The sequence below is a fragment of the Phycodurus eques genome, chromosome 5, assembly GCF_024500275.1.
Source record: "Phycodurus eques isolate BA_2022a chromosome 5, UOR_Pequ_1.1, whole genome shotgun sequence".
NCBI lineage: Eukaryota > Metazoa > Chordata > Actinopteri > Syngnathiformes > Syngnathidae > Phycodurus > Phycodurus eques.
The window spans coordinates 25,478,274-25,505,334 of record NC_084529.1 but is presented as its reverse complement, the minus strand read 5'-3'; the positions used below and the strand labels follow the sequence as shown (position 1 = coordinate 25,505,334).

At 41.8% G+C, this 27,061-nt stretch overlaps 1 protein-coding gene across 13 annotated transcripts in view; it reads right to left on the bottom strand.

Moving 5' to 3' along the window:
• Positions 1-27,061, bottom strand: part of plekha7a (pleckstrin homology domain containing, family A member 7a) — a 115,885-nt gene that overhangs the window by 58,257 nt on the left and 30,567 nt on the right. For 9 of the 13 annotated variants that reach the window (XR_009768650.1, XM_061678322.1, XM_061678323.1 and 6 more), the window contains one exon: positions 8,499-8,582. Coding sequence is in view for 9 of the 13 variants with exons in the window: in XM_061678322.1 (XP_061534306.1) it covers positions 8,499-8,582 (84 nt within the window). In the remaining 4 variants the exon portion in view is untranslated. Of the gene's footprint in view, positions 1-5,743; positions 5,840-8,498; positions 8,583-8,707; positions 8,805-9,922; positions 10,471-27,061 lie in introns of those variants that run through there. The other 4 variants (XM_061678314.1, XM_061678319.1, XM_061678318.1 and 1 more) reach the window with 4 other exon arrangements.

The window sequence follows — 27,061 nt, the reverse complement described above, 5'->3', positions numbered from 1 at the left end:
TGTAATAAAATAAAAGTTGTTTGAAGGTCTATAATTACCCCGACATTGATGATAATTTCCGTTATCTGGTCTAGGGCATTGCATATTATATGTTAGCATTCAGCTCAAAAAGCAAAAAGATATGGTTTGGTTGAAAAGTTTGTTGTTTATCGCAGGGGTTAGGTTCAGGACCATCCCTTCAATACATTAATTCCGCGATGTAGCATTCATGTTTTTTTTTCTTTTACATATTTTTAAGCTGTATGACTCTCCCCACTTCCACACTTATTAGTCTTTCCCACACTCTTATTAACCTCTACCAAACTCAAAACATTTCCTTTACTCTTACATTTTATACTCTTATTAAACATACATTATGTTAACAACATATAAAATGAAGGTACACACCATTAAAGTTAAGAAGAAGAAGAATAGAAGAAGAATCATCTTTTATTGTCATGAACATGCATGCATGCACACGAAGTTTGTTCTCTGCATTTAACCCATCACAGTGAACACATACACGTTAGTGGAACACACTGGAGCAGGGGGCAGCTGAAGCGCCCGGGGAATCCGTTGGTGCTGATTGTACTGCAAAGGCCAGCAAGAGCATGATAGCTATCATCCTGATATTATTTTCATCCTTCTTGATGAACAGGACCGAAGAATTATTTATGCCATAATGGCTACAGACAGGCCTAAACCTTGTGCCTGTCTGCCCTTCTTTCAACAGGTCAAGAAGTTCCATCTTTACTGCTAAATAGCTGCTCATGCTACCATCGTACTCTGCCACTAACTGCCATCCGGCAGGTACCTTGTTTGGGCGGCATTGTGGGGCTTGACATGAAGTGGTGTTATGTCTTCCAATGATACACAATTGAGACGAAAAGTGATAAAGTAACGAAACACTTACCGTGAGACGTCCACCGTCAACAAACTCCCACTCGGCTCGCACATAGAAGCAATGCGTTGAAAGACACTCTGAAGTCTCAGCACGCAACGCAACTGAGCTTTTGTACTGTATTGGTATTTTACTGCTTGTAATACGTGTTTTAATGATTTTTCTTTTTGTTTTTTAGGCTAGAACATGCTCATTTTACCATGACAATTAAAGAAATATGTAAAGACCTCCCATGATATGGTGGTGACCTATCAGCAATGTAAATATGAATTCTTTTCAATTCTGTGATGCGCTGAGTCCACAATAGGTGAACCGCGATAAAGCGAGGGTTTACAGTATGTTTAATTGTCTGTTATTTTATGTGTCAGCTTTACAATAAACTTCAAATGGGAGTGACAATTTAACAGCATGAAGCAAGCATTTGCTGCCTCTTATTGGAGAACTGTGTGAGCGAGAGTCTTCTCCTTTTTGTTTCCTCAAAGTGATGTTATACAGATGTCTCCCATTTCTTGACAGCAAGAAAGTGACAGCAGGCCCTAGGAAATACGTTAAAAGGTATTTTCATAAGTTTGAGTTTTTTAATAAGTTAAAAGGGTTTGTACTGAGTGGGAGACTCGGAGGAGTAAAACTATCCATCCATCCATTTTCTGAGCCGCTTCTCCTCACTAGGGTCGCGGGCGTGCTGGAGCATATCCCAGCTGTCATCGGGCAGGAGGCGGGGTACACCCTGAACTGGTTGCCAGCCAATCGCAGGGCACATACAAACAGACAACCATTCGCACTCACATGCACACCTACGGGCAATTTAGAGTCTCCAATTTATGCATGTTTTTGGGATGTGGGAGGAAACCGGAGTGCCCGGAGAAAACCCACGCAGGCACGAGGAGAACATGCAAACTCCACACAGTCGGGGCCAGGGATTGAACCCGGGTCCTCAGAACTGTGAGGCTGATGCTCTAACCAGTCGGCCACCGTGCCGCCGAGTAAAACTACAGAACTTAATATTAATTTTTAGGGTCTCTACGCCTACCCTATAGACAATGGACGGATAAATGGTCGTCTATCTATATATGCCGTGAATATTCTCAATCATCCAGGTCATTTTATTGTCAGGGCATTGAATCGATCGCAACGGGACTGTTTTGGTTGTCTTAGAAGACAGTTAATGCAATGAGGCTGAGTTAGGACAGCACGAGCCGATTTCAATACATTTTCATCTATCACAGGTGGGTGTGTAACGTATACTATGCCATACAGTGGTTCACTGTAAATCTGGATTTACACTGAGCGGTCAATTCAGATTTTATGCCTATATCTTGATTTTTTTTATGCTTATTTTCATGAACATTTAAGGGACATATATACCGTATGGGGCGGCACGGTGGATGACTGGTTAGAGCGTCTGCCTCACAGTTCTGAGGTACGGGGTTCAATCCCCGGCCCCGCCTGTGTGGAGTTTGCATGTTCTCCCCGTGCCTGCGTGGGTTTTCTCCGGGCACTCCGGTTTCCTCCCACGTCCCAAAAACATGCATGGTTGGTTAATTGACAACTCTAAATTGCCCGTAGGTGTGAATGTGAGTGTGAACGGTTGTTTGTTTGTATGTGCCCTGCGATTGGCTGGCAACCAGTTCAGGGTGTACCCGAGGGTGACCTCCACATTGCTCCAGTGGCCGCTGTCTGCAGTTATTATGCTAATGTAATGATGGACACGCCTCTAATGTAGCATATTTAGACAATATTTAATGTTCTATGCGCCTCTCAACCAGCTTTAGATGGTCCGAGGCTTGTTTCAAACTGTGTATATCACACATTAGATAGTCTTATCATCCCAACTTCTATTGATTCAGTTTTGATTTTGAGATGATGACTTCCGATTTTGAGTGGTACACACACACACACACAAAACACAACTTATCCCAAATGACATGGTTAAAACATCACAGAGACTGAAACTCAGCCAAACAGACTAGAATTTTAATGCCTTCGAAAAAGGAAATGAAGCAAGTGTGAAGACTTTGAAGTGGCCTGCGAGGAAGGCAAGAGGCAGGCGGTCGTCACACTTGCCAGGACACCATTTACCGAAAAACATCCGCTCCGAGACAAACCACATTAGCACTGCCTGGGAATTTTAAATGCCTCTCCTCACTCACAAAGCAACCACTCTCAAGGAAATGTTGAATATATATGTCAACGGTCAGCATTGGCCCACATTGGCTGTATTTTTTTTCTTTTTTTCTACATTTATATAAATAAGCTTAATAATAAGCTTTATCTCACAATATGTTTATTGTGCATGTACCATCACAATTAGAAATAACTCGAGTAAAAAAAAAAAGTCCAGTTACTCACTCACTCAATGTGCGTATCATGATTACTGTGATCGGTCCTCTCACGAGTTATCCATGATAACCGGCATCATGCACAATAGAAATTAAGAGGACAGTCAAAGCAGTCCATTGGCCAGTTTTTCGTGATAGCCGCCACCATGAACAAGAGAAATACAGTGATGCCTTGACATACAAAGGATAGGAGATAGGAGCCATCGTTCGGCCGGGTTTTTGCTTTGACTTGAGCAAAAATTTGAGATACGAGTGCTGTATAGTGGCAGTGAACACAACTCAACACATTTTACAACAAGCAGCGAACAATTCATCACAAAAGAGGCTTAGTCATTTAGTCATATGTTTAACTTAATGCTAACAAACAATCCAAAATTCCATAGACGGGCTAACAAATAGAATTGGTGTCGCGGTGTTATAACCCTTTAAGCAACGGATTTCTTAACACAAACGGTGGAACATCACATGTAGACATAATATAACAACACTCACAGGTATATGCTTCATCCTTTATTAAGAATGACTGAATATTACTGCTGCTTACTGAGGAGTTTTAACAGGCTCGCCCAGTGTCCTTTGAAATGAAGCAATAAAATGTGGCAAAAACTGTTTAATGCTTTAAATTCTGTTTAATTATGTAATTACTGTATGTTTTTATAAAGTAAAATACCAGTGTTATTTTTCTTATTAAAAGACACATTCCAACAATACGTGTAATTTTTTGAGGGGACAGTAATTGGATTAATGGCCATTGGAGATACAAGTGCTTGTGAGTTACGAGTGTGGTCACTGAACAAATAATATAATAACAACAAGAAAGTAACCTTCCGACTGTTAATGTATTTAATTTCTTACAAGGAAAGATGCACACCCCCTACGGGGCCGTGCCCCAGGTTGAGAACACCTGATATAAAGCAAAAATATTTGTAGATGTAAACAAAAACATAAAAAGAAAAAAGAAAAACTTGGCCATAGTTCAAAAAGTTCACCTGATTGAGCAAAGCCAATGTGATATTTGTATTCAGTACATCAAATTTGTCCTAAATCAGCTATGCGTTGACGACTAGTATAATCTTCCCACGCTTTCTCAAAGCCATGAAATAAAAAATAAAATGGCGTGTAATAGGCAGAAACAAATCTGTACGCAACTTTTATCTTCGTGGCTGGCTGCCTCCAGGCATACTCAAATGTAACTAAACTATTTTCAGTCATTGTCTACAAAACATTCAGAATTTTAATCTTGAGGCGACAAAATGCTGTGCGTCTCCGGTAGAATGAAGGAAGAGGCATAGTTTTACAACACTTGTTAAAACAGCGGAACGTTAGAGAGTTAAGTAGTTTTTCTAAAGTTAATCTAAAGTTATATTTTAACACTTTAAATTAGTTGCTAATGCATAACAAATAACAGATAATGTGGGCACAGAACAATAGTATCAATTCGTGAAATACGAAATTGACAATATTTGGACATTCGGAGTTTCCACCTGACAGCGTTGATATGCCATCTGCCAGTGGATTTAAAGCTTCCTGAAGGGCAGGAAACACCAGGGGAGGCTGGTGGAGGGCACCTCATCCACACGCAGCATCAGCACTGGGGCGCCCCAAGGTTCTGTTCTCTCTCCGCTGCTCTTCTCTCTACACGAACGACTGCACCTCAACGCACCCAGCTGTCAAACTCCTGAAGTTTGCAGATGACACCACTGTCATCGGCCTCATCAAGGACGGTGACGAGTCTGCATATCGACAGGAAGCGGAGCGGCTGGAGCTGTGGTGCGGCCGACACAACCTGGAGCTGAACACGCTCAAGACTGTAGAGATGATCGGGGACTTTAGGAGGCATCCTTCGCCACAGCTGCCCCTCCCGCTGTCCAGCTGCCTTGTGTCAACTGTTGAGACCTTCAAGTTCCTGGGAATTACAGTCTCTCAGGACCTGAAGTGGATGATCAACATCAACTCCGTCCTCAAAAAGGCCCAGCAGAGGATGTACTTCCTGCGGCTTCTGAGAAAGCACGGCCTGCCACGGGAGCTGCTGTGGCAGTTCTACACAACGGTCATCGAATCAGTCCTGTGTTCTTCCATCACAGTCTGGTTTGGTGCTGCTACAAAAAAGGAAAAACTTCGACTGCAACGGACAATCAAAACTGCTGAAAGGATTGTCGGTACCCTACCGACCCTTGAGGACTTGCACGCTGCCAGAACTAAGACAAGAGCGTGGATTTCGCCGTAAATTTCGAATTCGTGTTACGTCGCCAGCGTAGGAACGGAACTCGTTCGTAAATCGAGGACTTCCTGTATTGCAATATTAGTCATTCGAACTGCTCTAAGTGCTAGAGGACTCTGCATCTTTTTGCACAATTGTCAAAAACTAAAAAACAATTGTAAAGGCAACCCTTTACTGCTCAGTGACTGTTTTTCTCAATGTCTTTATGTCTCAAAAGTGTTCTCTGTCAATTGACTGTCTGTTGTCATACGAGAGCGGCTCCTATTACCAGAGACAAATTCCTTGTGTGTTTTTTGGACATACTTGGCAAATAAAGATGATTCTGATTCTGAAGAGCGTGCAAAATCCTCTCGGACCCTCCACATCCCGGTCACCAGCTCTTCCAGCTTCTTCCCTCAGGGAGGCACTACCGATCAATGCAAACTAGAACTAGCAGACATTCCAAAAGCTTCTTCCCTCTTGCCAATCAACTTCTTAAACAGCTAAGCTACAATTCCATTGCAACATGCTGCCAATTTTTTTTGTCTTGAGTTTGTTGTCACATTTCTGTTGGGCCAATTATACATACTCATGCACTCATTGTAGTAGTCTCGCCATGCTGCACTATCTGCATATCTGTTGACCAATACTGGCCACTCACGCCAGAGTAGCATCTGCCCCACACTGACTGAGGAGTATCTGCAACATTTGCACAATCAACATTGTCCCAGATTATTGCGCTACTAGTCACTGTAAACTGCATACATTCCTTGAAGTCTCGGCGCCCTTTGCACAATGGTCATTGCGCCGGACTATTGCTATATTAGTCATTCAAACTGCTCTTAAGTGCTAGAGGACATCTTTTTGCACAATTGTCAAAAAATAAATAAATAAAAATATTTGTACCGGCATTACCAGATAACTAGCAGCCCTTTATTGCACAGTGACTGTTTTTCTCAATGTCTTTATGTCTGTGTTCTCTCTCAATTGACTGTTGTCGTACTGGAAGAGCGGCTCCAACTACCGGAGACAAATTCCTTGTGTGTTTTTTTGGACATACTTGGCAAATAAAGATGATTCTGATTCTGTTGATTACTGCCATCGCTCATCTCACCAGTTATTCATGATAACCACCACTGTGCACAATAGAAATAAACGCAACAAGTAATATTCCACAGTCAAAAATCACTTCGTCACATAAATCTCATTCCAAAGCAACAGAGTTTTCGCTTTGACAATAATTAGCTATAGTTTGAAGATTATATCTATATCTGCCTTTAATGAGAATATAAAATTAATGTTTACGACGCGTCGCTTCCATCTCTGCCTCGCTGGCTTGCTCTCCTTCCTCTCCTCCCCCTCTTGTGCCTCATTACACACGTCTCTGTGTGTGGGGGGGGGGGGGGTGCGCATACGTACGTACGACGAGCCAGCAGGTTAGATTGTTCCCTCGCTCTGGCTGCTGATGGATCGGTCTTATTAGCGGCGGCAGCGTGGGCGTCGAGCAGGCCCATCCAAGCCGCTCTGATCGTGATGCGACGGTGAAAACACTTGCCATTTTCTGGTGTGTGTGTGCATGTGTTTGTGTGCGTGCGTGCCACCTGTGAAAAAGCACTTTCCACTTCTTTTTATTATTATACTATACATTATATAATAAATATTTTAATTTCCATCCATCCGGTGCTAAATATTAAATTTTTTGGGCTGATATTAAATCAAATTAAATAATTTTCAGGGCTAAATATTAAATGAACTTAAATGAGATTTTCAGAGCTAAATATTAAATCCACTTAAATTCTATTTTCAGGGCTACACATTAAATCAAATTAAATCACATTTTCATGGCTGATTGAATTAAATGAAAATTTCAAAATGTTTTAATGTTTATCCATCCATCCTCTTCCACTGAGTCCAGGGGCAGTAGCTTTCGCTGTGATGCCCAGACTTCCCTCTCCTCAGCCACTTCATGAAGCTCCCTCTGGGGGGATCCCAAGGCGTTCCCAGGCCAGCCAGGAGACAGTCTCTCCAGCATGTCCTGGGCCATCCCGGGGCCTCCCCCCAGTGGTACAAGCCCTGAACACCGCATCAGGATGCGACCAGGGGGCATCCTCAGTAGATGCCCGAGCCACCTCATCTGGCTCTTTTCGACGCGGAGGGGCAGCAGCAAGACTCTGAACCCCCCCCCCCCGTGACCCAGCTTCTAAACCTCTCGCTAATGGAGAGCCCGGAGACCCTATCCGTTCTTTCGGACACGACTCACAGCTCGTGTAATATTGACCGGTAAATCGAGAGCTTTGTCTTTCTGCTCAGTTGGTCAAAGTGAATGATAATGCATGGCGTTGCAAGTTCTTGAAAGTGCACTCGACACTTGGCACAAACGCACACGGCAGTGTCATCTGACTGAATATTTTGATTATTTTTTAATATATTTTAATCTATTTTAAGGGCTAAAATTTTCAGTTTAAATATTAAATCCCATGAAATTATAATACATTCATGAAATTACTTTAATGTATGCCTGTAATTGTATTTAAATTGAATTAAAATGATATAAATTACAAATAAAATTACAATACAAAATTTGATTGAGTGTAATATTAAGCCTTGAAAATGCAGGTTAATATAATATTTAACCCTCAAAGAAAATGTTATAAAATTAAATAATTTTTAGAGTTAAATATTAAATTAAATTGATATTCCATTTTAAACCCTCCAACACAAATTTTCATTCAAATAGCGGAGATGGCAACAGATTTCAGACATTAGTCTTTCCGCTAGGCTAATCTGTTTATATTGCTAATGAAAGTGACATCCTGACACAAAAGAGCAACATCTTGCAATGGAGATGTTGTAGACGAATGATGCACAATTTAGTTAAACCCAAAAACACTTGCATGTTTATTCAAGAATAGTGAAAATGTATCTTTCTTAAATGTTTTTTTTTCCAATGTAATTTTAAAGAGCATCGATCCTCCACAGTCCCCGCAATCCCCGGTCTTACCTGGTCTCTATTCTCCACAAATAGTGGGGATCCAATGTACAGACTCAGTATAAAAAGAAACAGCAAAGCATCACTCACTGTTCTTGAAGGATAAAATCCACGCTCTCTGGAGAAACCTGCCCGGTTACGGGATGACGAAAGGTGGTGCTTCTCTGGTTATGACTGAAACCAATGAAAGAGAAACAGAAGCAAAGTTTAGCAAAGTTTCCTCGTAGCCTCAACACAACAACAAGCCAAACCGACTGAACACAACTTGGACGACAAAGGACCCACACACGCCCACTCACCCCACTGGCCTCACCAGTGTATAGCCTGTGTGGACTCAGCACAAAATACTGGCTGGAGCAGGACTGGACATCCACAGTATTCAGACAGATAGACAATATGGCCAACCCCTAATACCACTCGTTCATACATCAAAGTCAAAAGAAATCTACATGCTTTGAAACATAAGGGTGACATCAAAGCAATCTACAAGGCAATGCCATGAATTCATTACAAAGTCACTTGCTTAACATGATCATGTGAAGTTATTTATTGAATTTGGAGAACAACATCACAGCTTGCGCCATTAGCTTGTAGCGCTAACTGAGCTACGTGCTTGAGGAGTGGTGCGTATTGACACAATATCAAAACCTGACAAGTGTTAAGAATCCGTCAGATTAGATCAATTCAATTTGAAATAAGTACAGTGGTACCTTGATTTATGTTTTGTTTGTTCTGTCACCACACTTCTAACTCAAAATCACTCATATCTTAAATCAACATTCCTCATTGAAATAGATGGAAATCTCATTAATCCGTTCCAGCCCCCCAAAAAACATCCAAACATTTTTAATAAGACAAATAGGACTCTACAGTATTGTATGAAAATATACAGTAATGTGTAACATAATTAAATACTACTTAACAGTTTGTGCATTTGATTTTTTTTGTTTCATGATTTCATGCTTCAATTCAATGGACAATGTGCTGCTCTTTCTGGTGCGTGTGCCTTCGCCACCATGGAACAAAAATGTGTAATGCATACAAACATAAATACACATAGATTTGATGATGAAACACGAGGAAGACCGTCGTAACTAAGCAGCAGTAATATTAGTTGTTTTCACAGAGCATATATAATACATGCATGTGAATAATCTGTATTTGTTGCCGCAATGTTTGTGTTCGAATATCCATCAATCCCTTTTCTGTACCGCTTATCCTCACTAGGGTCGCGGGCGTGATGGAGCCTACTTCAGGCGAGAAGCGGGGTACACCCTGAACTGGTCGCCAGCCAATCGCAGTTGTTCAAATATAAATTACTATGTTGAGAGCGAGATTTGCATCACACAGCATTGTTTAACCAATCCAACAACAGCAACTAGTGACGTTTGATTCTATTTCACCAAACAGACTCAAGCGGTCACATGACCGCATACGGTCTCCACAGCCCCACACAGAATCGAAGTTTTAAAAGTGACTCAATGACGTGAAATATGGCAGAAATCTATATTCACCTTAAAGCGACCATGATGAGACTATGCAGCTTCAAATCAAAATGGCAAACTTCCTTCATCTTTTCAGGCATGGCATCTTGTATGTGGGTCTACTTGTGATACATACCTACAAAATGTCTGGCCTGAGGGGCTGAATTTTCCAATAATTCTGGGGCATACTTGTGAACCAACCTAGCTTTCCAAGACAATCTCAGCCACCAATGAGCCGCCATGTCACTCGTCCCTGTGTTTGACCTTCCGCTGCCCGTCTAAATGCACGTGGCATTTACCGAGGTCGGGAGGTAAATGTTGGAGGTTTATGTAAAAACGGAGTGGGGGGGGTTGTGACTGGCTGTGACTGGCGCTGTGTGACACAAAGTAGCCACCCCCTTCATGCAAACACACATGCACAACACATGATATGACATAGCAATGCTCCACCTGCTGGAACACGTGACTTCACAGGAACATCCATCACTTGGACTGCTGAACCCTACCATTTTGGTTGATTCCTCAATAGTAGGGTTCCTAAGAGTACTGTGGTAAAAATTCCAGATTATAAATTTCCTTTATTGATTGTTAGGGGGAAAAAAAAAAAAAAAACACTTTTCATCAATTTATATGCTATTACTAATATTACTATATTTTACAGAATATATTTGGCCATCCGTAATGCAGCCCTATGGGGGCACAAACCAGTGCAAACTGTAGGCCGGTCCCAAGCCCGGATAAATGCAGAGGGTTGCGTCAGGAAGGGCATCCGGCTTAAAACTTTGCCAAACAAATATGAGCGTTCATCCAAAGAATTCCATACCGGATCGGTCGTGGCCCGGGTTAACAACGTCCGCTACCGGCGCGGTCAACCCGCAGGGCGCCATTGGAAATTCAGCTACTGTGGGTCAAAGTCGAAGAAGAGGTGGAAAGCGGGTTCTTCGGCAGAACGAGAAGAGGAAAGCACAGAGCCTAGAAGTGAATGTGGGGACTTTGAATGTTGGGACTATGACAGGAAAATCTCGGGAGTTGGTTGACATGATGATTAGGAGAAAGGTTGATATATTGTGTGTCCAGGAGACCAGGTGGAAAGGCAGTAAGGCTAGAAGTTTAGGGGCAGGGTTTAAATTATTTTACCATTTTATTTTACCATGGTGTCGATGGGAAGAGAAATGGAGTCGGGGTTATTTTAAAAGAAGAGTTGGCTAAGAATGTCTTGGAGGGACAGTTGGTGGTAGACTTTGCAAAAAGGATGCAAATGGCTGTAGTGAACACTTTTTTCCAGAAGAGGCAAGTGTGGTGGACCAGGAAGTGGCAATGATTAGTAAGGGGGAAGTTAGAAAGGCATTAAAGAGGATGAAAAATGGAAAGGCAGATGATGACATTCCTGTGGCGGTATGGAAGCATCTAGGAGAGGTGGCTGCGGAGTTTTTGACCAGCTTGTTCAATAGAATTCTAGCGTGTGAGAAGAAGCTTGAGGAATGGAGGAAAGGTGTGCTGGTGCCCATTTTTAAGAACAAGGGTGATGTGCCGAGCTGTGGAAACTATAGAGGAATAAAGTTGATGAGCCACACAATAAAGTTATGGGAAAGAGTAGTGGAGGTTAGACTCGGGACAGAAGTGAGTATTTGCGAGCAACAGTATGGTTTCATACCTAGAAGGAGTACCACAGATGCATTATTTGCCTTGAGGATGTTGATGAAAAAGTACAGAGAAGGTCAGAAGGAGCTACATTGTGTCTTTGTAGATCTAGAGAAAGCCTATGGCAGAGTACCCAGAGAGAAACTGTGGTACTGCATGCGAAAGTCTGGAGTGGCAGAGAAGTATGTTAGAATAATACAGGACATGTACGAGGGCAGTAGAACAGTGGTAGGTGTGCTGTAGGTGTGACAGACGAATTTAAGGTGGATGTGGGACTGCATCAGGGATCAGCCCTGAGCCCCTTCCTGTTTGCAGTGGTGATGGATAAGCTGACAGATGAGGTTAGACTGGAATCCCCATGGACCATGATGTTTGCAGATGACATTGTGATCTGCAGTGAAAGCAGGGAGCAGGTGGAGGAACAGTTAGAGAGATGGAGCCATGCACTGGAAAGCAGAGGAATGAAGATTAGTAGAAGAAGATTAGTAAAACAGAATATATGTGCATTAATAGGAGGGGTGGTGGGGGAAGAGTGAGGCTATAGGGAGAAGCGATAGCAAGGGTGGAGGACTTAAATACTTGAGGTCCACCGTCCAGAGCAATGGTGAGTGTGGTCAGGAAGTGAAGAAACGGGTCCAAACAGGTTGGAACTGGTGGAGGAAGGTGGCAGGTGTGTTATGTGACAGAAGAGTCTCTGCTAGGATGAAGGGCAAAGTTTATAAAACAGTGGTGAGGCCAGCCATGATGTACGGATTAGAGACAGTGGCACTGAAGAGACAAAAGGAAGCAGAGCTGGAGGTGGCGAAAATGAAGATGTTGAAGTTCGCTCTCGGAGTGACCAGGTTAGATAAAATTTGAAATGAGCTCATCAGAGGGACAGCCGAGGTTCGATGTTTTGGAGACAAAGTTAGAGCGAGCAGACTTTGATGGTTTGGACACGTCCAGAGGAGAAATAGTGAGTATATTGATAGAAGGATGATGAGGATGGAGCTGCCAGGCAAAAGGGGCTAGAGGAAGACCAAAGAGAAGGTTGATGGATGTTGTGAGGGAAGACATGAAGGCAGTTGGTATTCGAGAGGAGAATGCAGGAGTTAGGTTTACATGGGAAAGGATGACGCGCTGTGGCGACCCCTAAAGGGATAAGCCAAAAGGAAAAGAAGAAGATTTGGCCATCCGTGATGGCCTCAATGGGATATACGTAGAGGTGCACCTTTTCCCATAACTGACGTCATGTTGTCCTTCTTTAGACAGCAAACCAGATGTGTAGCAGACAGTGTTGTTCTAAGTTATCTGGTTGTGGGTGTTCTCCGAGTCAAAGAGCAGGTCTATTTAAAGGTTTTTCCACACAAAATGCATTTGAAGTGCAGCGAGGCGGGGCGGCGTGTAGAGAGACAAGGTCATTCCAGCGTGTGTGTTTGTGTGTGTATTTATTGGTTGAGAGCAAGTGCAGCAGGTATAAAAACTAACCCGAAAGAACCAATAAAGCAAAGTAAGGTGACATAGCAGAGAATAATCATAGGAGACTTGAGGGGAACTTTAAACTTGAGCTTGAAAATTCACAATTGAAGCGCCCCCTAAAATGATACAGTAAATATTTGCCTATAGATGCCACAACATGGCAGCAAAGCACTACTTTTGTCCAATCTCTTAATGGTGGAACATTTGTTCAAAGTCGGTCCTTGTGGAGAATTTTGTCTTTTATGTCAGATTTCCGGGTGCACTACTGAACTAATGGCGAGTTAGCAGACGTCTCCACCAAGCTCCGGCCACAGATACAAAACTAAATTCTCGCAATTTACCGTCATCTATCTGTCTATCATATGTGCTTCATTTTTGGTACCAATTGGACAAAATCATCTTTGAAAGACCCTTGAAAAAGGCTAAAACGAACCTTAAATGGCAGCTTAAACCAAAATGCAATATGTGTCTTTTCAGACATGGAATTTTGCGACCTTTTTGTGTGCCTACTCATGACAAACACAAGGGGTTGGACAGTCCAGCTAACCCACGGTATGTTCCGAGCCTCGGTTCTTGGATCACCATTTGGTACATTTTTGGTACGCGTTTTGTGTACAACCCCAATTCCAATGAAGTTTGGACGTTGTGTTAAGCATAAATAAAAACAGAATACAATGATTTGCAAATCATGTTCAACCTATATTTAATTGAATACACTACAAAGACAAGATATGTAATGTACTTTTATTGTTTTTAGCAAATAATCATTCACTTAGAATTTTATGGCTGCAACACATTCCAAAAAAGCTGGGACAGGTGGCAAAAAAGAAAGTTGAGGAATGCTCATCAAACACCGGTTTGGAACATCCCACAGGTGAACAGGCTAATTGGGAACAGGTGGGTGCCATGATTGGGTATAAAAGGAGCTTCCCTGAATTGCTCAGTCAAATTGTGGACGTCGTGTCCTCCGGGCAAAAGAGGAAAAGAACCATCCAGACTGTTATAGACGCAAAGTTCAAAAGCCAGCATCTGTGATGGTATGGGGCTGTGTTAGTGCTGTATTGTATTGTAGTTGTATTCTGTTTTTATTTATGTTTAACACAACGTCCCAACTTCATTGGAATTGGGGTTGTATTTCACTCCCAAAATTATCTCTTTATTTAGCTCGTCGGCAAAAACTACATTTTGTAGAGTCAGAAGAATTAACAGCTTGTATCGCGCAAAAAAGTCGTGTCACTTGTATCTCTAGGCAACACTGTATTTAAAAAATTCTGCTGTGCACTCGTGAACCAATGGCGAGTAATCCAACTTTACTGCCTTGCTGAATACAGTGGAGCCCTGCATATGAGTGGTGCGGCAACTGCGAATTCATCTTTTCATGGATCTTTTTTTTTTGGTTTTGTTTTCCTTTTTTTTTTTTTTTTTTTTTTAATTTTTCTTATTGATTTTTTTTTCTTTTTTTGTAGGAACAAACCCCAAAAACTATTATTGGCGGTTTACCCCTGCTTATTCAGGAATTTTGGGGGTTTAAATGTTTTTCCCAATGCAATGGTGTAAATTATCCATGGAGTTTCGCTATTCGGCCTAGTCCCTATCCCCGGATAGCAGGGGTCCACTCTATTCCACAGACACAACATTTCTAAAATGACCCCCACCCCCCACACACAATAATCCAACATGCCCACTAACATCCAGACACTGACTTGCCATGCCAAGACCACTGATAATAAATAAACCTTGACAGGATGCAGGCACCTTACCGGATGTTTATCTTCCGTCCGCATGTTTACTGCTGGGGCTTCACCACTTTTCTGTCCCTCCAAGCATGAAAATGTGCCGTGATTACGCCGGCACGCTCGAAAATAGACGCAATGTTGTATGCAAACACACACACACGCGCACACACAAACGCACACTATCTACACTGAGTCAACATTCTGAGTTCCAAGCCGGCCTCTGCTGACAGTGAATTCCAGCGAGCATACGGTGCTGACACATTTGGTTCAGCTCCACATTGCTGCTGCCATCATCTCTTGATTGGGTTTCACATCAAGTGATAGCACGCTCACACGCTCACTCACTCAATCACTCATTCAAACGCACACACTTATGGTCACAAATGAACACACACACTCTCACTCTCTCTTACACACGCACGCCCCAGTCTCACACTCACACACACACACACACTCTCACCCCCACACACTCGTTCACTTTCTAACCCTCAAACATGTAGACATACACACTCGCACTCACTTCCACACTCACTCACAAGCGTACACACAGACATACACCCACACACACACCAAACATTTTATCTGACTTCCCCTTCCTTAACTCCCACTCGGTCCACAGACGACTGACATTATGGAATGAAGGTGGACATACAGTGTGTCTGTAAAGCAGACCAATTTACCATCCAGGAGGCTTTTCAAATGGCCAAGATGAGCCATAAGACGGAAGAAGTGGTGTGAAGCTTTAAGGTTACGTAAAACATTTCATTTGAAGTGAGGTCCACGCCATACTGATGACATTCTACTATACACAGTATTACATCACAGCATTACGCTCGTTTGCGTCGTTATATATCTAACCAAATAACAAGCCTATAATGAAACACTGAGGTGTCTCACATCTTGAAAAGCATGTTTGTCAAACTGTGTGATGTAATGTGGAGTGGTTCTTAGTATTAATGAGTTATGAGAAAACCTTCAAGTGTCCAGCGCTCGCATTCCAAATTCTCTTTTATTCTCTTAATCAACTCGAGCAGATGAGTGACTGAAAGCAACATCACAGTCGCCTGGAGCAGAAGTTCAGTATCACATCAATTATATTAGAAGATGCAGTTTGTAGTCCGAAGATACAGCGCTTAACAGGCTGGTAGGTAGGTCGGTAGAATCCTGTTCAAAATGGTATAGTGTCAAAAGCTCACTGAAATTGAAAGGGTCCACATTTAAGCACTTCATGACGCTTGATACTCTGTGCTCTATCACAGGTAGTCTCATAAATTTGTTCAACACTGTTGCTTATACTTGTTGCTTGGATATTGCTGTCATGGCACCATCATTTCCAATCTATCTGTCATCTATCTATCTGAGGAAACTTAACATTGTGTGAGTCAACTTGACAACAAATGAGGGGAAACACTCAGACAGGCGTTAACGCCCGTCTCACACCGTAAACACTTCACACACTCCGGCGCTCAGGCTGATGGCAAATGACAAAACGTAGACAAAGAGATGCCCCGCGGGCACAACACGAACACACACAGGTGGAAGCTCCAAAGTCAAACACACTGTCCAGGGTGCTCAGAACGAGTGACAATTAAGTCCACATGAGTGGTAAAAGAACAGACTAAAGGCACTTTTTCAATATAGTCTACATGAACAAGCGCATGTTAATTAACGGATGGAACACAAACATTGTTTATACACTAAGAGGGATGGATGCAGAGTGTAAAGGAGAGGCAGAGGATTATGTTCTTAATTCTAATTCATTCTTGTAAATCAGACATTAACGACGGCTACAACTTAATCCCATTGTCGGCACTTCTGGTGGAATAAGAATTGAAAAGAATACAATAAAGATTGAACCTAGGTAGGTAGGTAGGTAAGTAGATAGCTAGGTGGGTAGTTAGGTAGGTAGGCAGAAGAGACCCCAGACATGATGAGTAAACAATCGGCATTGGTGTGCTTACTGCGCTTATTGTGTGTGGTATAATAAAGAACGAGTTTGACATTCAAGATTGTCAATACTGGCCGTTTCCGAGCAGATCCAGGATGAAAAATAACTCACTGAACACACCCCACCACCACAGGATAATTGCTCAAGATCATCTTTTTGAGACATACAATCATTGGGCTCAAATATGGCCCGATTATCGGAATGTGTGGAACCCGCTTTCGACTGAGTATATCAACCTTTCTCCTAATCATCATGTCAACCAACTCCTGAGATTTACCTGTCATAGTCCCAACATTCAAAGTCCCCACATTCAATTCTAGGACGTTGTTAACCCGGGCCATGACCAATCCAGTATGGAAGTCTTCAGATGAACGCTCATATTTGTTTGGCAAAGTTTTAAGCCGGATGCCCTTCCTGATGCAACTCTCTGCATTTATCCGGGCTTGGGACCAGCCTCCAGTTTGCACTGGCTTGTGCCCCCCATCGGGCTGTATTACATTATAACAATAATAAATCCAGTTCTAAAATGGCAAGACGTTAGGTCCCAATAAGTGAGGTTGAACCTTGTCTTTCAGGAAATACTGCTAAAAATCAATAGTGTTCTTGCCTCGGGTCTATTTTATTATTCATTATAAAGCTTTTGATTCCACTTTGCCTGGTCTTGCTTCCACTGTTATTTCCTTTGCTCACCCCGTCACTTAGGTTTAGGGCTGTAAAGTGGCACTTAATTTTAGCTCTGCTGAGAAGCACCACGAAGATTCTTCAGCGCTGATGAGCTTTCTTGATTGTGTCTGTATTTGCGTATGGTTTTGGAGAACAAGGGAGTGGGTTGGGTGGGCCGTATTACAATTGCGCAATCGGAAAGCACCAGCCTGAGCCGCCACTATTTTGCATTGAGATGCCATAAGAAAGAGGAAAACTGCCCCCACCCACACCCCCCACCTCCACCCACCCACTTACCCACCCCGGCCCCTCATGAGACTGCTTCAGGACATCTTGTTGCCATGGTAACATTTAGATGAGACCATCTTTAGTTTTAAATAAGCACCCCCACTTTCAAGTCCAGTGCCATAGATATTTCCAAACAGCGCTGGGATGTTATGTTGCAGATGGAGATGAGAGTAGTTCCAGCAACACCTCATCCAAATACAGCATGCGTAGACCTTTCAGGAAGGAAAAGAGGCAGTCGGCATGACGAATGACAGCCTGGCATGCTAATAGACGACAAGTCGACAGCGCATTCACATTCAAAACATTTCACAGTGTCCTGAGGGGTCCCTTCTGAAAGAGAGGATATGTACATCTATGACAGTGTGTGTATACGTGTCTGTGTGTGTGTGTGTGTGCGCATCGTCCTACAGTGGAACAAACAGGGTGTCATTAAAGACCTTGTAAAGCAAAAATAAATGTAAATTTGACACACCAGAGAGACAAGTGATGTCAACAGTACTGCAAAATTTCAATGATGGGGGGGAAAAAATTATTATTTTTTTAAATCACGCCATTCTCTCCACTCTCAAACGCTGTGGGCGTGTCCGCACAATGTACTGAAACCCCGCCCTAATCTACTGTTCACTTTTAATCAAATACCACTACTGTAGATAGCAGTGTATACAATAAATGCACTACGAAAATGATGGTAGCTGACACAATGTAAAATCACGTTCGGAGGCCCACCTTCAAAATTGAATAGTTACTGTGGACTATAATCATAAAATGAGCACACAAGCCAACTTACACTCATTGGCGAGAAGACTGCAGACCAGTCACCCAACTACGTCACTGGGCAGCTCAAGTTCTTATGTAGTAGGTGACGTGGGTGATGGGTGACTCTTGCTGAAGCCCAGATGCATCACTGGGTGCCGTTTTAACCACGCCCAAAAAAATCAGGAAAATGAAATAGTGAAAAACAGGTTAACGCTGTACCGCCACAATTCAGTACTACGTAATTCTCAGTCATTTCAGGCATTGGTCCTTGAGACTTTTTTTGTGCGTCCTGTTATGATAGAAATTTCCATCCAATTCCGTGCTGTTAGGAGCATTATTTTTTCTTTTTCATGGCAAATCCTTAAAATGATCATCAAACTTTCACACCATGCTCCGCCCACATTAGATTGCATAGGCAAAAAAAGCTTTGCTATTTAGCATCGGCCATCTGTGTAAACTACCTTGTTACAAATAGATTCATTTGGGCTGATTTCCTTGTAGGAGTTTGTCAAAGTATGAGCCCTGGCTCATAATGGCTGCTTCAAACCAAAATGCCCGACTTCTTGTTCAACTTCAGGCATGGGTCCTTAAGACTTTCTTTTGCGTCCTGTTATGATAGACATATCCACCCATTTTGTTGACTGGTGAAACAGTGTCTGGGATTAACTTTTTCTAGGCCACTAGTAAGTGTGTGGGACCCCTAAAATAATTTCACCAGGGTACACACACATGCAAATATTGGTTACCTTTCTGGTATGGTGAGGCTCCCCAAAAAGGTGATTAATTAGTCAGAAGTGTCATAAGAAACACAGCGATTTCACCAACTGGTGATCGGGCCTTAAATAGATTTTAACCTTTCCTGAAGCTATAATCACTCAACATTTGCGATTTCAGGAAGTCTCGAATAAAGGTTTGCTTTAGTATTATACAAATTCCCACGTTGCAGCAATGTTTGCACAGTGCTAATGAAGCGGCTAGGGTGACACATAGTTTCCTGAGCCGACGACATTTGCACTTTTTAAGCTCCTCATTGTGTGTCGGCTTGAGCGTTTTGGACAATGACAGGATCTGTCCGGCATTGACATTGAGGATGAGTACAACGGCCTAAAACGCCCAAACCACTGATAAATGACGAGTATATTGGCCAGCAGTGTTCCATTATGATGTAACACACACACACACAAACCGGCGCCTCTGATTTTTATCATCTGGGTGCCACGCAATAAACTATACACGTACAAATGATATCAAAGGCCTTGCTAATATGACTGCAGACAATGTGTAGTATATGGACCTTACAATAAAAGACTAATAATCAAGTGAATCCTACACAGGCTTCCAAAATTGGAAAGAGTACTTTTGGAGGTCAATAGAGTCCAGTTTACTGTCAAAAGTTGGAAACTGTTCCAAAAAACTGATACACTGGAAATTATTTTTTGGAAACCTTCTGTTTAAAAAAGCCACCTAAAAGGTGGGACTACGTCTGCTTATTACCACCCGAAGAACTCTCGCGAGAATCAAAGATCTTCTGTCCAAACAAGACACTGAAAAGCTGGTCATTCATTCATTTTCAGTAGGTTGGATGACTTTGACAGGGTTTTTACAGGTTTGAATAAAAAATACGCAACTTTAAAAGATGATGAAATTAAATCACCGGGGCGACTGACTTTAAAATGCAGTTTACAGCTCCACTCATCCACATTCATCACTTGCCTTTACCAAAACAAACACATTAGTTTCCACATTAGGCACACAAATTTATACAGTGCTCTTTATTACCCAGGCACGCATACTATAGAAGAGTTCAAAGTTGTACGACATAGCAGAGAAAGTAAAAAAAACAATCATTATTTTTGGGTCTCCGGTTATGTGCTCCAGTTCTGAAGTTGAGCATACACAGCAGTCATCGTTGCCCTGTGTGTTTGGACCTCAGAGGGAAAAGCTGGCATATTCAACAAATATTCTACGCTTCATTAGGATGCGGCGAGAGGAATCACGTTGGGGAAGACAAGCAGCACAAACTTGTTTGGATGTGTCTGTTTGGCCCATTTAAATGTTTTCACTCCCCAGCCGTCAATACATTCATGGCCGCAGAGACATCAGACAGACGAGACAGAGTCCCACGAGAAAGCTCCATTTGTCTCCACTGAATGTGTTTTAAATTACGTTTTGTTTCAGAGCTCAGTTGCATTGACATTTTATGTTTGTTTTTAAAAACAGGCAGCAGGATAATTAAATGATTGAACTCAAACGCAACCGGATACACTCGTTACTATCGTGACAACATCGCGACGCATGTATTATAAGAACAAAATGGGGAAAAACGTGTGCTGATGGTCACCGGCGCTAGGGAGATTACATTCATTTAAGGCTTGCTTAAGGTATGCTCACGTACTTTTAATACGATACGGCTCGCAAGCAGGCAACAAAACGTTATGTAGCCTAGCAAGCTAGTGCTAGCACTAACGATTGTATGTAAACATACCTGCATTTTGTCAAATAATGCTCCAAAGCAGGAGTGTCAAACTAAAATTCACGGTGGGCCAAAATTAAAAATTGGGACAACGTCGCGGACCAAACTCAATATTTAACGAAAAATCACTGCAATGTGCGTGTTTCCCTTCTCTGCAGAAATGTAGCATTAACGTTTATCATATGACAACAAACTTAAATTCTGCTTAAACACTGAATCTGGAATAAACAAACTTTAATGTTATAAACACGAGAAATCAAATTTGCGATAAAAGACTGTTATTTGTTTGTTGTTTTGTATTTAAATAGATAACATGAATTATTCTCTCTCCATCTTCTATTTATCTATCGCCAACTACCTTCGTTTTTTATGTAAATCTTTTTTCAAAGGCCACCAACAAAACAACCCAAAAAAATAAGAATGTCCTTCAATAAAAATCCAAACTTCAAACTATTAACAATTCAATTATGTTATATTCTTTGTTACAGCCACGTTGCTCCGCACACAACAAACATGTCTGTCTTTTACTTTAGTGAACAGACAATCTGCCTCCCACTTGTCTTGAAAGTTAACTGTTTTCCATCTTTCGTTTGGCCATTTTTGGGAAGGGGAAGTGTAAATTTGCTCAAGGAGACTGGTAGCATAGTTGCTAACGAATGCAACAGCAAGGGAAGGGGTGCTCGCTGGTCTAGACTGATGGGCCAACACACTAGCAAAGCATTCTGGGATTTGTAATATTAGTGGTGCTATATACTGGCGGGGCAGCTCTAATACACATTTGATATGGTTTTGCGGGCCAAATATAATTACATCGTGGGCCAGATTTGGCCCCCGGGCCTGAGTTTGACTTATATGAAGTTTCGGTGTGTGAAGTAATTTAATTACAATAAAGTAATTCAATTACAGTAAATTAGCTTCCATTATTTCTGTCATGTTGTAATGTTGCTTTGACCTGACTGATTAAGTACATGGCCGGACTAGAGCAGTGATTTTCAACATTTATGGAGCGAAGGCACATATTTTACAATTGGAAAATCTCACCGCACACCAACAAACAAAAATGTCACAAAAAGTAGATGCACAGTAATTACTGTATGTACTTCCTGCCATCTAATAGAAGACCATTTATTTGTTTTGTCTGTCACTAGCATAAATAGAGGAACAATTATACATTATTTCTTGTAAATGAATAATTTTTTGAGCAGTTAAGTAAAATTTGATTTCCCACGACACACCGAAGGATTGCTCATGGCAGACTAATCTACCAAAGCACACTTCCGAATGCTTTTGAAGATACTGAGTATACAGTACACAAGTATATATAGTAAATGAACAAGTCATTTAAATAGACACATTGCTCCATTTTGTGATCAGATCGGTTATCGTTTTTTTAATCTCGCTGATCGGTGATCGGCCCCAAAAATCCTGATCGTGTAAAGCCTAACTGAAACCTTGCACTAATTCCACTCAGACGATGGCTATGTAATATATTTGTCAACCAGTGGATGGCGTGATTAATCCAGCCCATCTTGTGTTCTGCCTAAACAGGCTGTCCAAGAAAACAGTCGGTGTTCGCTTGGAGCGTCAGTGTCAGATGTCAGTGTGGGGAAAAACATCGTATGTGTCAAGGAATGCTGAATGTTCCGTCTGAGTGGACTGCCACCGTGACCTTGGGGGTGTAATTCCGCGAGGGACACTTGTCAAAGTGGCAGTGCCCACCACCCAACATAAAGAAAAGGAGAAAACATCCAGATTGAATGACAGGAGTCGGCTGGAATAAGGTGCTTGGTGTGCACAGTGCAAGTCTCCAGAGGGAAGTGGCAAAAATAGTGAGCTGGCTAACAATAGCATCCACAGCATCTGTGACATGGTGAAATGTGTAATTGATAAAGGAGGTAAAAATGGCAGCAAAATACTATGTTTATGCAATGCCCCAACAAAGACCACAGTGAACTTTCGCTTTTTCGCGCTTCGGTATTTACAAATTCACCTATTCATGTTGCAAAACACCACTACAGTATTTACGGGTTTTGTGCTCTTTCCGAAACGCCTTAAGATGTCACGAGATGCCCCCAAAGCCTTCTCTAAATAGGAAAGTGGTTCTGTACAATAATTGGTGTGAAGGAAGTATGTTGAAGTGATACACCTCAACTGAGAGACAAATTTTGTATGTTGCAGAGGAGCTCAGTCAAGACTGGATTAGTGGAAGAGTGCAGAGTCTCCACCGCATGTGCCGATACGTGCACAGTTCTGGTGTGTGTTTTTTTCAAAATCAAATCATCTGTAAGCCATATATTTTTTTAGGGTAATGTTGCTCGATGAGTTTGAGTTTATATTTAACTGTTTTGGGATCATAGTTTGTGGTATAGCTACGATTTAAACTATATAATATCGTAAATTCTAAACATTTTAGTGAGGCCTCAATTACGCCGACCTTGTGACCTCTGTGTTGCATTCAAAACTGACTTATTTGCTCAAAAATTGGCAACACAATGCAAAGGTATCCTCAAATGAACTTGACAGAAGGGAAGGAAAGAAACTAAAATGCTCATTTCATTTGGACAGGATATATTATGATCTGGCAGCATCTTCCTGATTTTTTTCCTCTGTGTCGCTGTTCTGTATAAATGGCACTGACATGGAATGGGGGGACAGACTCAACCAATTTTGCATTTATAGAGGTCCTGTCAGAACCGAAACAGAGGTGAGATAAGAGTGTGAAATTAAACGCTTGAGACTCGCCCTGTTGTGTTAAAAGTAAGTATTTTATGTCACACCAGACGCCAGATGCAGTCTCACAATATGACTTAGCTGGGTTCTGCGTAAAAGGCACATTTTACGGCTTTAGTGGGGCAATTTTGCTGGCTCTCCGTGTGAAACAGTCCACAGTCTTCAATTTAAAAATACTCTCTTCTTTGAAAATCAATATCCTTCAATCATGATTAAGCGTCAAACCCTCAATTGTTCCATCATCCTTTTTCAAAAGACCTTACAAACTCCTTTCACAATGCCTCTAAAGGCCAACATTTTACTGAAAAGGGAGGACGGAATTGTGAAATTTCACGCTTGACAGTAACTTCTCTCGCCCTGTTGTAATTGTCCAGATGCTGGATGCTGTGTCGCATTATGCTTCAGCTGTGTTCTGCGTAAAAGGCACGTCACTGCTCTGAAGCTGCAAGTTTGCTGGCTCGCTGTCTTAAAATGACTCCAGCCTCCAGTCATGATTAAGCACCAAACTTCCTTTTTTTAAATTCTTTCAACACAGCTTTAATAGCACATTTATTTCCAAACCTGCTACCTACGACGGTGGTAAACAATTCTACACCGGAAAGAGTTTCATCTGTCACACACATTACTCAGCGGGATATCGCGCACACACACACGCACACACATATACACGTATTGCAAACATTTGAGAGAATCATCAATCATCGGCTGACAGACGTCTTATTGCTGCCACGGCCTAACGGGGAGAAAACGAGAGTTGGAGCACATCTGCAGTCTTTTTAAAACTTTATTTTATATACAGTGCATCTGTAAAATATTCTGTGCTTCACTTTTTCCACATTTTCCACCTTTTTCCCCTCACAATTCTACAAACAATGCCCCATAATTACTTTTTTTTCCAAATTTAGTAAAAATTAAAACCTAAGATTACAGCCTTTGCTCAATACTTTGTTGAGGCACCTGTCAGCAATTACGTCTTTCAAAAGTCTTTCTGAATATGATCCCACAAGACCTGTCTTTGAGGAGTTTTACTCATTCCTCTTTGGCAAAGTTTATTTGTATAGCACCATTCACACACAAAGCAAATCCACAGAGCTTTACAATGATTAAAAACAAGACTAAATGAAAGCAGGTTAAATGACAGGACAGAACTTAATGGTCAAATGACAAAATATAAATAAACACTATGCCGTTAAACACAATTACAAAGCTCATACGTGTTGTTGAATCTCAATCACAACTTTTGACCCATGGGCTCGTGCATTACATTTCCTGTTTTCACGAATTGCGCTGAAATACACACACACACACACACACACACACACACACACACACACACACACACTTTGACGCTCACCTCCGCTATAGGCTGACCCTGTCGTCTTATTCTGGATTAGTGAAGCGAGCGTCAGAGTCTGGCAAGCAAGGGCTACTTTCATTCTGACGTGCTGGATTAGGGTGACGAATGTGGCCGAGTCCTAACGGTCAACTCTGTCAGGTAATGATTAATGATTAACGAGCACCTGCCACCGCTGTGGTGATCGATAAGACTTTCTCCTGCACACACCAGTCAAACCTGGTAACTGAATGGCTCGCAAGCTTGCTGGCAGAGGTGGGGGACTTGAGTCAATTCACTTGTCCCGAGACAGACTTAAATAGACAGGGAATTTGCTTGACTAAAGACTCGATTTATACGTGAAAAACATGATGTGACAAGTCTTGCCTGTTTACATTTGAAACTGCATTTTCAAGACAGGCTAATATGAACCTACAGTACGTTAATGCCACAGATTCACTAACCAAAAGCTGGTCAAACATTAACTCACCTTTATGTTGGTTATGCGTTTAATTGAGAAGACAAAGTAAAGGGTAATACAGAGACTGTTTGGGACCATGTGAACATGTTGGTACAGCTAATTGGTACATTACATAAGGGTTTTTCAAATCCTAAAAGATGGTTTATCTGTGACAGACTGGACAAAAAAAGATTTTAAAAAATAAAAACAATCAGCCATTCAACAGCTTTGGTTGTATTGTGTGTGGTGTGGGCGGCTGTGGCTCAGTAGGTAGGGCTGGTTGTCCAGTGACTGAAGGGTCACTGATTCAAATCCCGGCCACGACTGTCCGCATGTTGAAGTGTGCTTGGGCAAGACACTGAACCCTAATTTGCTCCCAGTGGCCCTGGCAGCACCTTGCATGCCAGCAGTCGCCCATTGGTGTATGAATGAATGTGTGTGTGAGTGGGTGAATGTGAGGCTTTGTAAAGCGCTTTGGGCACTGTGATGGTGTAGATAAAGCACTATATAAGTGCAGTCCATTTATCATTTTACCATCTCTGATAATATCAACACAGAACACCACACAGAGGGATTCTGTTCCACCACCGATCAACAAACAAGTCTTCCGAGACAGAAATCTCGCGTGATCACACATGAGCTAAGAAAACGGAAGAAGAAGAAACAATCTACTTGCTTATTGTACGACTTCCCTAAAAGCAACCGGGCATGGGCCGATGTTACCAGAGTGTTTCCGAAGGTTGCCGGTAGCGGGAACGTTGTGAAATGGGAAGGACATCTGCCGTCTGGGGAGGCCACTTTTTATATAAAAAAACAACATCGCGTAAGACATATTTGATTTTATTTACAGTTGTTACCTTGTTGCTGAGTCATGGCGCTTCTTGATTGGCTAAATTCTGTTTCATCTCAAAATTCACGGCACTCCCCACACACACGAAGATTTTTGGTCTCAAATATTATATTGTTGGCCCCAACCCGAATGGATTTTCAGACCCTATAATCGGGACAAATCCACTCTTAATACACATCGGACCCAAGGATAATCTTACAGGTAGTGATGTTACAGGTTGTGCAGAGTCTTCGAAGACCTGTTATTGAGGCTGATCAATTACATTACATTACAAAGTAAGGTACAATAAAACCTCACTGAGAGAGGAAGAATTCCTGTACCCCAGTTTATATAATTTTCCTTTTGAACGAATCATTAAAAAAAAGATAAACTGTTATTTCTAAATAAGCACTTTCAAAATCCTCTGCCCTCTTAAGCCCATGCCATTTTCCCAAACATTGTACAACCTGCCATACCAGTGTTGAGAAACATTTAAAGCACACAGAATAAGTTCAAAAATAATATATTTTACACTTTATGTTGGTAAATTACTTGGTCAAACATTGTTTTGTAATACACAGTCATTCACAAAAGCCAAAAAGACGCAAAAATGCAACGCAGCACATACTGTATGTGGTAAGGATACAACTGCCTGTGATTATGCACATAGCCAGCAGGTGGTTTTGTGAGCAATGAAGCATCAAGAAATGAACCATTACTCGAACCAATAGTTATGTGTTACAATGCTTCATGAAGCTTCATCTCGCCATCACTACTTATAGGATATAGACATAAAATAATCTGGCCTTTGACATTCTTTGTCGGAAAGGGGCAAAATTGGAACAAAAAACTGC